Source organism: Heterodontus francisci, chromosome 2, assembly GCF_036365525.1.
Source record: "Heterodontus francisci isolate sHetFra1 chromosome 2, sHetFra1.hap1, whole genome shotgun sequence".
Classification (NCBI taxonomy): Eukaryota; Metazoa; Chordata; class Chondrichthyes; order Heterodontiformes; family Heterodontidae; genus Heterodontus; species Heterodontus francisci.
The window spans coordinates 108107069-108121330 of NC_090372.1; the positions used below are offsets into that span (position 1 = coordinate 108107069).

The following is a 14262-nucleotide window of genomic DNA, read 5'->3' on the forward strand; positions in this document are numbered from 1 at the left end:
TTTAGAAGACTAAGTCTATACTGACAGGTAATATTTTCATTATTCCACATGTCTGGCTAGTGTTTTATTTAATAAGTCTCTTCATAAACAAAGCAAAGGAATGTGATCTTGCATGGCAAATGATTTTTCTGTCTATATATTTGCACATCTGGCAGTTTCTCCAATAGATGAGTCTTGGAATTTAAGAATTCTTCAAATAAGTGGAAGGTTAAGGTTAAAATAAGAGTAAAAATCTGCTTTTGTTAGCAACTGCCAGCCAGTAAGTTTAAGCTCCTCAGGATCCGTACCATCACACCAAGATCAATTTCATGAAAAGTAGCATATAGTTTCAAACTCTTGCTTCCCTCTTTCCATTCTCTTGCCTCTTGTCACCCATTCATAATGCATTAGGAGAGTGATAGAAATGTATTAAAATACTTACATTTGCATATATTTCCAGTCAACCTTTTAGATTATAAATTCCTATGTTTCTGTTTATAATGGAAATTCCATTTATAAATTTGACAAACTGTGATTTTACTCTTCAGTCAGTGAGAATGCTCCAGCTCCATGACATAAAGGAGGGAGTAATTAGTTTTTATGTAAACAGTTTCCATTTTAAATGTGGACATAGGAATTTTAAATAATAATAAAATTAAGGGAAAAAAATGGATCTATATGCCCTGGTTCAATTATATCCAACCCTCTAACCCAGTTAACCTGAGACCTCTGATATGCAGCACCACATAAGCACTTTTATAGTCACTTGGTAGTACTGAACTTGAGTATTGCTGAAAAAAAGAGATATGCTGTTGAAACTTTTTGTCTTGTACTCATCAGGACAGATGCAAGAATGCCAAATTTCAAAGGGAGCAACACTTCATACAGCATGAGAAAAGCATGCTGATTGGTTGGCAAGTTAATTCTGATTGGTCAAGGTGTTGCCATGGAGAATGCACCAGGGAACTGTAGTCCCCCATGCTTTTGTGTAATTCAAAAATGGTGCAACACCTGGACATGTTCCTTTTACCTGCAGAGGACAGGTCCCTGCGTATGAATATATGTAGCTTCTAGCAAGCGTAAGTGAGCAACATTGTGAGCCTGACTGATAATCTTAAATTGGTTGTTAGTGTAATTCTTAGCACAGTGTCAGAAAAGATTTTTTTTATTGAAAGCTAATAATTCTGTGTACTTTTAAAAACTGAGAAAAACGATTTTTCTCTGTGAACATTGAATGCTGAAATTTTGTGTTTGAACTAGTGCATAGATTGCAAGACACCTGTTTCCAAGCAGCTCAACAGGGAAATGCCAGTAAGATTTATGGCTGTCACAATGACTTATTGTTGGAGTTTCAGTTCCAGTTTTGCAATGTGGAAAAGACCAGGGAGCTGGAAGCAGCTAGCAGTGAGCTGGTTGGAACTTGTGTTTGCAGACCAGAGGAAAAAAAGACCTACTCTCTAAAAAGATTTTCAACTCTTGGAAAAAGAATTCATACATTTGAGGTGTGGCTGTGGTCTACCTGGAGAGAGGAAAAGACCCCTGGAGAGGAAAAGACCCAGGAAAAGAGGAGTTGCTCTGGAGAAAGGCTGCTTTGCTGAGAGGAAGCCCTGCATTTTAAAAGGTAGCAGATTCCATTGCCTCCAGTCTCTTAAAAATCTCTGCCTCAGGAGTGATTGCTGTTACCTGTTATGTTTTGGGAGATCCTGAAATCTCAAGAAAGCTTCTATTACTGGACTGCAATTTCAAAACCCAAGTAGATCTGTTGCTACACCCTTTGCTAAAAGATCCGTGCGACACCTGCTGCAGACGAAGTGCCGTGAACACCTACTCATCACAGACTGTTCATCAACCTCGCCTGGAGAGACTTCACATGGCATCCAACTATTCGACTATGGGATACCTCACCGCCCTGGAAATATCCTACCGGAACGTTACAACCCAGTTATTTTACTATTCCGAGGAAACAGTTATAAAGAGAAAAGCCTTTTTCACCGGTTAACCGGTTTTTGAATGTATATGTGTGTGCATGAGGGTTAGGAAGAATAGGGAGTTATAAAATCTTTTCATTTATAGATTTATCTCATTATTGTTTAAAACTTAGTTTATTAATAAATAGTTAATTTTGTTGTTGTTTAAAGAAACCTTGTTTGGCATGTTTTATTCTGGGGATAAATAAAGTGTTTAATTTGGCTATTTTCCAATTGGTGGGAAACTTTACAAATATGCAATGACCTGTGGAGTAATCGGACTGAATTAACAGTGCATTACTCCCGCCTTGGTCTTAACACTCAGGATTGTTCAGTAAGTGCTGTCCAATTGCGGAATCATATCTAACATTAGACATTGTGTTCTGAGTTTTGCAAGTACGGGCTAGTTGGGTACAGTCATACTCTGCCTATTGCGAACAGCCGAAGGGACATGCTGATTGATGCGATCTGCTCGTCGTTGGGACCAATGGCCTACCTACCTGGCGTCTCACTGGCATGGAACTCATATACCTCATTACTCATTTGTGTGGTAGGCAAAACATCTTTTTGGCTTGACGGCAGCATCCTGTTAGTGGAAAATATCACTTGTGTTGCTACTGCATAGTAGCAGTGTGAAATGGCTAGCTTTAACTGTTGCTCAAATTTTTGAGATACCTTACCCTTCCAGGGTAATTTGAGGTAGGAATCTGAAGCTGCATGTAAGAATTTCCTTACACACCTTAAGGCGCTCCATCCCACGCTCAAATTCACCGTTGAAATGGAGCAGTCCAATGAGCTCTCTTTCCTCAATGTACCAGTTGAGAAACCCATGAATGGGTTCTCTGCTACTGTCTACCGCAAGCCTACCTTCACCAGTCAATATACACGTTGGGATTCTTACAGCTCCACGTGCTCTAAGATTGGCCTTATCAGCAATCTTGTAAATAAGGCCCACGGAATTTGCTCACCATGCAAGCTTGGTGCTGAAATAAGGCACATCAGAGTGATCCTGTGGGATGATGGCTACCCTGATCAGATCATTGCCCATTGTGTATCACACATACTCACGAATGGGCCTTAGGCAGCCACTTTTGGACCTGAAAAGGGCCCAATCTACCTCAAATTACCCTGGAAGGATAAGATATCTCAAAAAATATGAGCACCAGCACGCCTTCAGCTTTTCGCAATAGGCAAAGTACTGACCATACTCAACCAGCCCATACTTACAAAACCTAGAACACAATGTCTAATATTCGAAGTGATTCCGTGATTGGACAGCACTTAATGAACAATCCTGTGTGTGCCAAGAGTTACACTAACAATCAATTTAAAATTATCAGTTGGGCTTGCAATGTGGCTCACTTATGCTTGCTAGAAACTACATATATTCATATGCAGGGATCTGTCCTCTGCAGGCAAAAGGAACATTTCCAGGCATTATGCCTTTTTTGAATTAAACAAAGTGTGAGAGACTAAAGTTCCCTGGTACATTCTCCATGTTAACGCCTCGACCAATCAGAGTCAATTTGCTGACTAATCAAAGTCGACTTGCCAACCAATCAGCATCCTTTTCTCATGCAGTTTAAAGTGTTGCTGCCTTTGAAATTTGGCATTCTTGTGTCTGTACTGATGAGTGTAAGATAAAAAGTTTCAGCAGCATGTCTCTTTTTTCAGCAATGCTCAAATACTTTTATCTTTCATCATCATGTGAAACATAATACTACCTCTATTTTCTGAACAGGTCACTGTAAACTCATGCAACTGCTTGAATGGAGGCTCCTGTGTTCCAAACATAAATTTTCCTCCAGGAACTGGAAAGTATCTTTGTATGTGCTCCCTTGGTTTTGAAGGAAGTTACTGTGAAGTGAATATTGATGACTGCAAATCCAATCCATGTGGCTTTGGTAGCTGTGTGGATGAAATCAATAGTTATTCATGTAAATGTCAAGAAGGCTTTCAAGGTAAATAATTTATATGAGCTGTTACAAACGACAGAAGGTTTGTGTTTTTTCAATGTTTTCCTTTCTCATTCTCAAATGATATACTGTATTTGATTGGACAAGTTTCAATCAACCATGAAACAGTAGAAATTCCAATGTTTAATAAAATTTTGTGCAATTAGTTATTTAGCATAGATGGGTCAATAAGAATCAATAGCTTTTCCACTGTTCTTGTTCTTATTCTTGGACAACCCATGTTGTTTTCAGAGTCAATCAATAGATCACCCAGACATTTGCAAATTAATAAAAGGTTTGTATGATTATTTACTTTCATATGTTGATAACTTTGAAAAGTCCAGTAGCTCTATATGAAGAAAATGAGGTCAGTGACATATTGCCGGACACTTGAGAAATATGAAAAGAGCAATTTTACAGATATATCCTGAATGGCCAGTTTTGTATATCAACAACTTGCATTTATACAGCACCTGTAATGTAGTAAAACATCCCAAGGTGCTTCGTAGGATCATTATCAAACAAAATTTGACACCATCCCCAAAAGGAGTTATTAGGACAGATGGTCAAAGAGGTAGGTTTTAAGGAGTGTCTTAAAAGAGGAGAGTGAGATATAGAGGCAGAGAGAATTTCAGAGCCTCGGGCCTTGGCAGCTGAAGGCACAGCTGCCAATGTTGAAGCAATTAAACCTGGAGATGCACAAGAGACCAGAATTCGAAGGGCTTGATTTTGTTGTACCAGTGAGGCTCCCGGCAATGGGCCGAAAAGGTGAGGGGAACCCCACCTCAGCCTACCCTGCAGCAATACCGTTCCTTTTTGCAGCAACAGCACAAGATCTTTTTGCCACTTTTCCTAACCCTAGTCACAGGGCCGGCTGCTCTGTAGTTTCGGCAGTGCCAACGAGAGCAGTGGCCACTGCCGGCACTATAAGAGGCCTTAGACCCAGGCCCCACGCTGGAGACCCAGACCCCAGGTAAGTGAGGCAGGGTTGCCGGGTTCAGACCAGCAGGCCCCGGCGAGGTAGGGGAGAATGAACGTTTAGTGCCGAGGGAAGGGTGTTAACGTAGGTGGAGTGTTTCTCGGCGAAGTCCCTACTTGGGCCACAGATAGTCCATAGAGGAGGGCCCTTCGCCCCCTACCCCAGGCCCGCAGGGAGGTTGTCTTGTTTTACTGGGCGACCTCCCCATGTGGCGGAGACCCCATCCAACTCCTCCGCTACTTAGATCCCAGCGGCGGCAGGAAGAGGCCCTTAAGTGGCCGGTAATAGGCCTGTTGAGGGCCTCTGGGCGGGAAGGCCATCATCAGCCTTTCCTGCCCCCGACTAAATTCCAGTGCGATGGGAAGGCGACGGGCCCTCCTCTCCCGCCTCCCGTCGTAACTCTATGGGCACCCCCCACCCCCGTCTCTGAACCCATCTCCGGGGAGCCCATTAAATTCAGCCTGAAATGTGCAGCAATCTTGGAGAGCTGTAGGGCTGGAGGAGATTGCAGAGATAGGGAGGGCTGAGGCCATGGGGATTTGAAAAAAAAGAATGCAAATTTTAAAATTGTGCCGTTGCTGGACCAGAAGCCTGTGTAGATCAGTGAGCAATGGGGCAATAGGTGAACTGAACTTGGTGCAAATTAGGATATGAGCAGCAGAGTTTAGGATGAGCTCAAGAAGGGAGGCTGGCATTGGAGCATTGGAATAGTGATAGCAAAGACATAAATAAGGGTTTTAGCAGCAGAAGAGCAGAGGTGGGGTGGAGTTGAGCAGCGTTATGGAGCTGGTAGAACGGGCTATGTGGAGGAGAGTTTTCACAGGCAAGGGAGCATATTTCGGGAGCGTGTGGGGAATTAAACCTCCCAACATCATCCTACCCCATCTGGTTTTCATCTGGGTGGGTTTGAAATCGAGCGGGGAACCCCCATACAGCTGTCTGGTAAGGCATTTAAATGTTGTTTTTACCAATAATTCTGCAGTGGACAAGGTGTGTGGAACTCGCTAGGGTTACCGAGGTGAGTGCATAGCATGGGGGGGGGCGGGGGGATGGGTGGTAATCAGTGAAACTGACAGGCTGTGGGAAGCCTTTGATCAGTGAAACTGAAGAGCTCCAGTCGTGGCTCAGAGAGTGCTTACACTGTTTGACAGGTGATTGTCAATTTCTTGGAAGGCACTTCACCTGTCTTGCACTTCACTCACCTTCAGCTGCACTTCCTGTTGCCAACCTTCACCACAGTATGGGAGCAACTTATGCGTGCCAAAGGATCAGAGGCTGGAGAAAAAGGAGCGGGAGAAGAGCGGAGATTTAAAAAGCGCACCAAAAGATTGGAGGCTGAAGAGAAAGCAGCGGGAGCAGAGCGGTGGGGGGTGGGGGCAGCCACTTGTGTAGGAAGTGTCTCCAGCTACTTCAGCTCGAGCTCAGGATTTCCGAGCTTGAGGGGCAGCTGGAATCACTGCGGAGTATTAGGGGTCAGGAGAGTGTCCTGGATCATGCATTCCAGGAAGTGGTCACCCCACAGGCAGTAGGAGTTCAGGATCATAGGTGGATGGTCATCTGGAAGAGTAAGATGAGGCAGGGAATGCAGGAGTCTTCGGGGTGTGTGCCACTCTCAAACCGGTACTCAGCTTTGGAGACTATTGGGAGTGACGACACCTTGAAGGAGTGCAATCCAGACAATGGCACCAATGGGCAAGGCACTGTACAGGAGGGAGCAGCAAAGTGCAGAAGGGCAGTTTGTTACAGGTGATTCCATAGTCAGGGGGACAGATAAGCATTTCTGTAACTGTAATTGTGAGTCCCACATGTTGTGTTGCCTCCCTGGGTAAAGGACATCAAGGAGAGGGTGCAGGGTATTCTGCAGAGAGAAGGGATTGAGCCAGAAGTTGTGGTACATGTTGGTACCAATGACATAGCAAGAGCAGGTATTGAGGTCCTGTGGTCAGATTTTCAGGAGCTAAGGAGGAAGTTAAAGAGTAGGACCTTGAAGGTAGTAACGAGAGTAGAAATAGAAAGATAGGGAGGATCAATGCGTGCTTTGAGGCATAGTGCAGGAGGGAGGGCTTCAGATTCTTGGGGCATTCGGACCAGGGTTCTGGGGCAGAAGGCACCTATTCAAAAACCCTCAATAGGACTGGGACCAATGTCCTTGTGGGGAGATTCACAAGTATGGTTGGGGAGGCTTTAAACTAAATTGGCAGTGGGGTGGGCACCACTATATGGAAGTAGAAAAGAGGAATAAGGTGCATAATGTGAGAGTCTTAGACAGTACTAGAGAAGGGAGTAGTTCCATATTAGATGGGAGTGGACTGAGATGGACTATGAGGAATGGAAAAACAGGAATACAAGTCATGTGTGTAAACACACAAAGTGTGATGAATAAGGTTGGTGAGCTACGAGCATAAATAGCGGTATGAGATTATGATGTGGTGGCAATAACAGAAATGAGGGGACAAGGACAGAATCCATATGGTTACAGTTGAGAAGCAAAAGGGTATGATCACATTAATAGGTATATTCTGTAAGCCTCCAAATAGTGAGAAATAGAAGAACAAATCTGCAGGGAAATCATAGAGATGTGCAAGAACTATAGAGATATTGGGGGACTTTAATTACACAAATATTGATTGGGATAATTCTAGAGTGGAGGGAAGGAAGGAGATGGAATTTCTGAAATATGTTCAGGAGAACCTGCTTGATCAGTATGTTCTCAGCTCAAGTAGAAAGGAGGCATTGCTGGATCTGGTGCTGGGAAGTGAGGTGGGCCAAGTGGACCAAGTATCTGTCAGGGAGCACTTGGGTAAGAGTGATCATCATATCATAAAATTTAAACTAGTAATACAGAAAAGCAAGGAACAAAATAAGATAGAATGTCTAGATTGGAAGAGAGCTAATTTCAACATGATGAGAAGGAATCTAGCCAGGGTAGAATGGAACTGAAGACTGACAGGAAGAGCTGTATCGGAGAAATGGTTTATGTTTAAGGAAGAGATGCTTCAGATGCAGGCTAGGAACATTCCAACAAGGGCGAAAGGTAAGGGAATCAAAAACAGGGATCCTTGGATGACGAGAGAGATAGAGGTTATAATGAAACAAAAAAGAGGGTGTATTATGCATGTCAGGTGAATTCTTCAAGTGAGAACCAGCCATTCACAATAAGTTGAGAGGGGAGGTGAAGGGGAAAGTAAGACTGGCAAAGAGAGAATATGAGAATAGAATGGCAGTCAACATAAAAAGGAACTCAAAAATCTTCTACCGGCATGTAAATAGTAAGCGGGTAGTGAGAGGTAGAGTAGGGCCTATTAGCGACAAAGAGGCTAATATATGCTTAGAGGTGCAGAGCAAGACTAATATACATAATGAGTACTTTGTATCAGTGTTCACTATGGAAGTGGAATCTGACAAAATATTGCCAGAAGTGGAGAGGTTAGAGGCAATGGATAGGGTAAAAATTGAGAGGGGGAGGTACTAAAAAGGCTGGCTATGCTTAGGTAGATAGTTCACCTGGTGCAGATGGCTTGCATCCCAGGTTGTTCAAGGAAGTGGGATGTAGATCGTGGCAGGGCTTGCCATACCCTTCCATGGATACGGGGGAGGTGCCAGAAGATTGGAGAGTGGCAAATGTGACACCCTTTTTCAAGAATGGGTGTAAGGACAGTCCTAGCAACTACAGGTCAGTTGGTTTAACATCAGTGTTGGGAAGGTTTTAGAAACAATAATCAGGGGCAAAGTGAACAGACACTTGGAGAAATTCGAGTTAATTAAGGATATCCAACACAGATTTGTAAAAAGCAAATCCTGCTTGACATATCTAATTGAATTCTTTGATGAAGTAACAGAGAAGGTTGATGAAAGGAATGCAGTGGATGTTGTTTATATGGATTTTAAAAGAGCATTTGGTAAGGTACCACATAAAAGGCTGGTTAACAAAACTGAGGCTCACGGAATAGGAGGGTCAGTGTCCAATTGAATAAAAAATTGGCTTAAGGACAGAAAACAGCGAGTTGCAGTCAATGGTTGTTTTCAGGAACATAGGAAATAGAAGCAGGAGTAGGCCATTTGGCCCATCGAGCCTGTTCCTCCATGTAACTAGATCATGGCTGATCTTCTACCTCAATGCTATTTTCCTGCACTTTCCCCATATCCCTTGATATCTTTAATATCTAGAAATCTATCGATCTCTGTCTTAAACATACTCAATTACTGAGCATCCACAGCCCTCTGCGGTAGAGAATTCCACAGATTCACCATCCTCTGAGTGAAGAAATTCCTCCTCATCTCAGTCCTAAATGGCCTACCTTTTATTCTGAGACTGTGTCCCCTTTCAGAGATTTATGAACAAGAACACCGAGGTCCCTTTGGACATCAACATTTCCCAATCTCTCACCATTTAAGAAATACTCTGCATTTCTGTTTTTCCTACCAATGTGGATAACCTCAGATTTTCCACTGTATATTCCATCTGCCATGTTCTTGCCCACTTACTTAGCCTGTCTAAATCCCCTTGAAGCCTCTTTGCAAAACTCCCATTCCCACCTAGTTTTGAGTCATCAGCCAACTTGGAAATATTACATTTGGTCCCCACATCCAAATTATTGATATAGATTGTGAATAGCCAGGGCCCAAGCACTGATCCTTGCGGTACCCCACTAGTCACAGTTTGCCAATCTGAGAATGACACGTTTAGTCCTACTATCTTTTTCTGTCATTAAACAATTCCCAATCCATGCCAGTATGTTACCCCCAATCCAATGTGTTCTAACTTTGCTTATCAACCTCCTGTGTGGGACCTTATCTAAAGCCTTCTGAAAATCCAAATACACCATGTCCACTGGTTCCCCCTTACTATTCTTCTAGTTACATCCTCAAAAAACTCCAACAGGTTTGTCAAAAGTGATTTCCCTTTCATAAATCCTTGGTTGGCTCTGCACAATCCTACCTTTATTTTCTAAGTGTCCAGTTATCACATCCTTTCTAATAGATTCTAGCATTTTCCTTACTGCTGATGTCAGGCTAACAGGTCTGTAGTTCCCGTTTTCTCTCCCTCCTTTTTTAAATGGTGGCATTACATTTGCTACCTTCCAATCTTCAGGAACCATGCAGAACCTATAGAATTTTGGAAGATGATCACCAACCCATTCACGTCTCTACAGCCACCTTTTTCATTATTCTGGGATGTAGATCATCAGGTCCAGGTGATTTATCAAATTTCAGTCCCGTTAATTTCTCCAGTACTACGTTTTTACTAATACTAATTTCTTTCACTTTCTCATTCTTACCTGTCCCTTGATTCTTTAGTATTTCTGAGAGGTTTTTTGTATCTTCCTCCATGAAGATTGACACAAAGTATTTGTTTAGTTTCTCTGCCATGTCCGTATTCCCCATTATAAATTCCCTTATCTCTACCTGAAATGGGCCAACATTTGTCTTTGCTAATCTTTTTCATTTTTCATTTTCTCCTTAGTTTACTTTCATATTCTGTTTTCTTTTTATCAGTTTCTTGGTCATCCTTTGATGAATTCAAAAATCCTCCCAATCCTCAGGCTTACTCTTTTTTGGCAACTTTATAAGCCTCTTCCTTTGATCAAATACAATCTTTAACTTCTCTTGTTAGCCATGGTTGGATCACCTTTCCTGTTGGTTTTTTTGCGCCTCGGTGAAATATAAATTTGTTGTAAATCATGTATTAATTTTTTAAACACTAGCCATTGCCTGTCTACCATCATACCTTTGAATGTAGTTTCCCCCCGATCTACCACAGCCAACTTGCCCCTCAAACCTTTGTATTTTCCTTTGTTTGGATTTTAGACCTAGCTTGGGATTGAACTACATCACTTTCAAACTTAAAGTAAAATTTTATCATGCTATGTTCACTCTTCCCTAGAGGCTCCTTCACAACAAGATTATTAATTAGCCCTTCCTCATTGCACAATACTAGATCTAAAATAGCCCATTCTCTAGTTGGTTCTTCAATGTACTGTTCTAGAAAACATAGAACATAGAACAGTACAGCACAGTACAGGCCCTTCGGCCCACGATGTTGTGCCGAACCTTTAACCTACTCTAAGATTAAACTAACTACCTACTCTTCATTCTACTATCATCCATGTACCATTCCAACAATGCACTCCTCCCACCTCAGTCATAACTATAGAACCATAGAAAATAATTCTCATCGCTGTGGATAATTACTTCTTCTCTGCTTTGGTCTCGTAACCAGACCTTTTGCCCTTCTGTCAACTTTGGTAGGTTCCTGGCACAGTATTTCCTATTATAATAGGAATATAATTAGTTAATTACAGGCTTGTTGCTTTCAGCATGACTTTTCTGTCTTGAACTCTGAACCCGGAAAAAACGTTTTAGGTAAGATTGGAAGTTGTGTTCTCAGCTTCCAACAGTTTTGATGGTGCTAATCCACATAGCAATAGAGTAGTTCTGCAGTTCAGAAGTGCCACTTGAAAATCGACAATGCTTCTATAATTCTGACTCCTCACTCAGCTTCTCCGTTAGATTGTGGATATCAAGGGAAACTTGTACAAATCCAGTTTTCCACAAAGTGCATGAAGTAGTCGTTTGCAAACTGTGGTCCATTATCGGACACCACCTGATCAGATACACCATGAGTTGCCAAGATTTCTTGTAACATTTGAATAACTGCTTTAGTTGTCATTGTGTACAAACATTTGATCTTGATCCACCTTGAAAAGTAGTCAATGACAATCAGGAAGGAATTCCTATTAAATATGAATGGATCCATCACCAGACACTCTCAGAGTCTGTTTGGGAATTGGGTCTGTGCACTGCCCATTCCTAATCATTTGAAATAATTTCTTCTATATCTTGATACTTCTGGCCACCACATGGATGCCTGAGCTCTATATTCAGTTATGCCCATATGAGCCTGGTGTATTTTCTTCAAGATCTCTACCCGGAGTGACTCTGGAATCACCAGTCTCTCATCGTATACCAAATCATCCACTAACGTAAAGTGTCTTGTATACATTGCAGGAATTTGTCCTCCACAGTATTAGTGCTAATTAGGTTTACCCAGTCTATATGTAGATTGAATTCCCCCATGATTACTGTATTGCCCTTGTTACATGTACCTCTAATTTCCTGATTTATACCATGCCCTACATAACTACTACTGTTTGGTGGCCAATAAACAACTCCTACCAGTGTTTGCTGCCACTTGCTCTTCCTTAGCTCTACCCAAACTGATTCTACATCTTGATACTTCAATCTATAATCCTGTCTCACTAAATGTACTGATGTCATCTTTTATTAACAGCGCTGCCCCACCTCCTTTTCCTTTTTGCCTATCATTCCTAAATGTTGAATACCGTTGGACATTCATTTCCCATCCTTGGTCACCCTGAAGCTACGTCTCCGTAATGGCAATTAGATCATACCTGTTTATTTCTATTTGTGCTGTCAATGCATTTATCTTGTGAATGCTGTGTGCATTCAGATAGAGAATGGTAGACAGTGGTATTCCCCAAGGGTCAGTGCTGGGATCACTTTTTTTTTTGCTATGTATATATGACTTGGGTCTTGGAATACAGAGTGGAATCTCAACTTTTGCTGATGACACCAAATTTGGAGGTGTGACAAACAGTGAGGATGATATGAACCACCTGCAACAGAACATAGGCTAGTAGAATGGGCAGACAGGTGGCAGATGGAATTTAATACTGACAAGTGTGAGGTGATGCATTTTAGCAGAAGGAATAGGGAAAGCCAATATATAGTTAATGACACAGTTCTAAAGAGAGTGCAGGAACAGAGGGACCTGAGGGTGCATGTGCATCAATATTTGAAGATGGCAGGGCATTTTGAGAGAGTGGTTAGTAAGCATATGGGATCTTGGGCTTCGTAAATAGAGGTATTGAGTACCAAAGCAGGGAATTTATGCTGAACCTGTATAAAGCTCTGATTAGGCCCCAACTGGAGTATTCCATCCAGTTCTGGTCACCATACTTCAGGAAGGATGTGACGATCTTTAAGAGGGTGTGGAGGAGATTTACCAGAATGGTTCCAGGGTTGTGGGATTTTAGTTACAAGGTTAGGTTGGAAAAGTTGGAGTTGTTCTCCTTAAGTGGAACAAAAGAGATTGAGGGGAGATTTTATAGAAGTATACAAGATCAAGACAGGCTTAGATAAGTTAGACAAGGAAAAACTGTTCCCATTAATTAATGGTACAAGGACTAGGGGACACAGATTGAAGATTTTGGGCAAGAGATGCAGGGGGAATATGAGGAAGAACTTTTTTACGCAGCAAATGGTAATGACCTGGAACTCGCTGCTCAAAGGGTGGTGGAAGCAGAGACAATCAATGACTTCAAAAAGAAATTGGATGCCCACTTGAGGGAAATAAAGGAGGAGCAAGGGGAGCAGTGACATCAACGGCACCAGCAGGAGCAGGAGCAAAACCAGCTGCAACACCAACTTCCTTTCCAACAGTCACATGCCGCTCCACAGGACAGGGAGGATGGATACAGAGATTCAGCTCCAAAGAGGTGCGACCCCTAACACAGGGTCTGTAGGCAGTGAATCAGCTCTCGCTACATGTGTTGAGCACCAGTGTCTCAGGAGGCTTAGGCTTTCACGGCAGGTTGCTGCTGATAACTTCAGCCTCCTAGAACAGGACTTCTTTCCCAGTGGACCAGGAGGGCATGTATTGCTATTGGCCATCAAAGTGGATGTGACTGGAGGGCCACCCCCACCATTCTCTGCCTCTTCCTCAGGTTGTGTGCTCTCTTTTCCTGCAAGGAGAGAAAGCAGAGAGTTATGAATTTTAGCAATGGCTTGTGTGGGTAGCAGGGAAGGACAACATTGTGGAGGGCAACTGTGAGGCATGGGTACAAGTGGCCAATAGGATAAGGGTGAATCTGAGTGTTGGCTGCTTGTAAGGGGATGTGAAGTGCCTGGAGAGAGAGGGATGAGTGCAGCTGCTAGATGTGTTGCTCTGAGGAGTGCTGTGCAGTAGAATGCTGAGTAAGTCAGAATGTGGGGCTTGGCACCTTACCCTCCCTCCTGAGGTCCTGGATCCTGTTTCCAGGTCAGAGGGGCCACAATTCTGCTGCTGACTTCCTCAGCCACTTCCATCCATGTCTGCTTGGGTGGAGAGGTTGCCCTCTTCCTCCTGTCCTTGGGGAAGATCACCTCACTGCAATCTCTCAGATCCCACAGCAAGACCTCCAGGTAAGAGTGAGAGACCTGGGGGACTTCCCAGGTCTTCTCTCCATTTCTGTGGTTGCTGCAGCCTCTAAAATCCAAGTGCAGTTGAGCCAATATAACCCATGTCATGGTTCCTTTAATTAGAAATCCTTCCTTTGACAGAATCAATGCATCACCATGCCTGCCATTCCAGATTGGTCGG

At 42.8% G+C, this 14262-nt stretch overlaps 1 protein-coding gene across 1 annotated transcript in view; it reads left to right on the forward strand.

Moving 5' to 3' along the window:
* Nucleotides 1-14262, forward strand: part of vwde (von Willebrand factor D and EGF domains) — a 306182-nt gene that overhangs the window by 175701 nt on the left and 116219 nt on the right. Inside the window, exon 22 of the mRNA XM_068052969.1 lies at nucleotides 3688-3907. Within this exon, the coding sequence (XP_067909070.1) occupies nucleotides 3688-3907 (220 nt within the window). The remainder of the gene's footprint in view (nucleotides 1-3687; nucleotides 3908-14262) is intronic.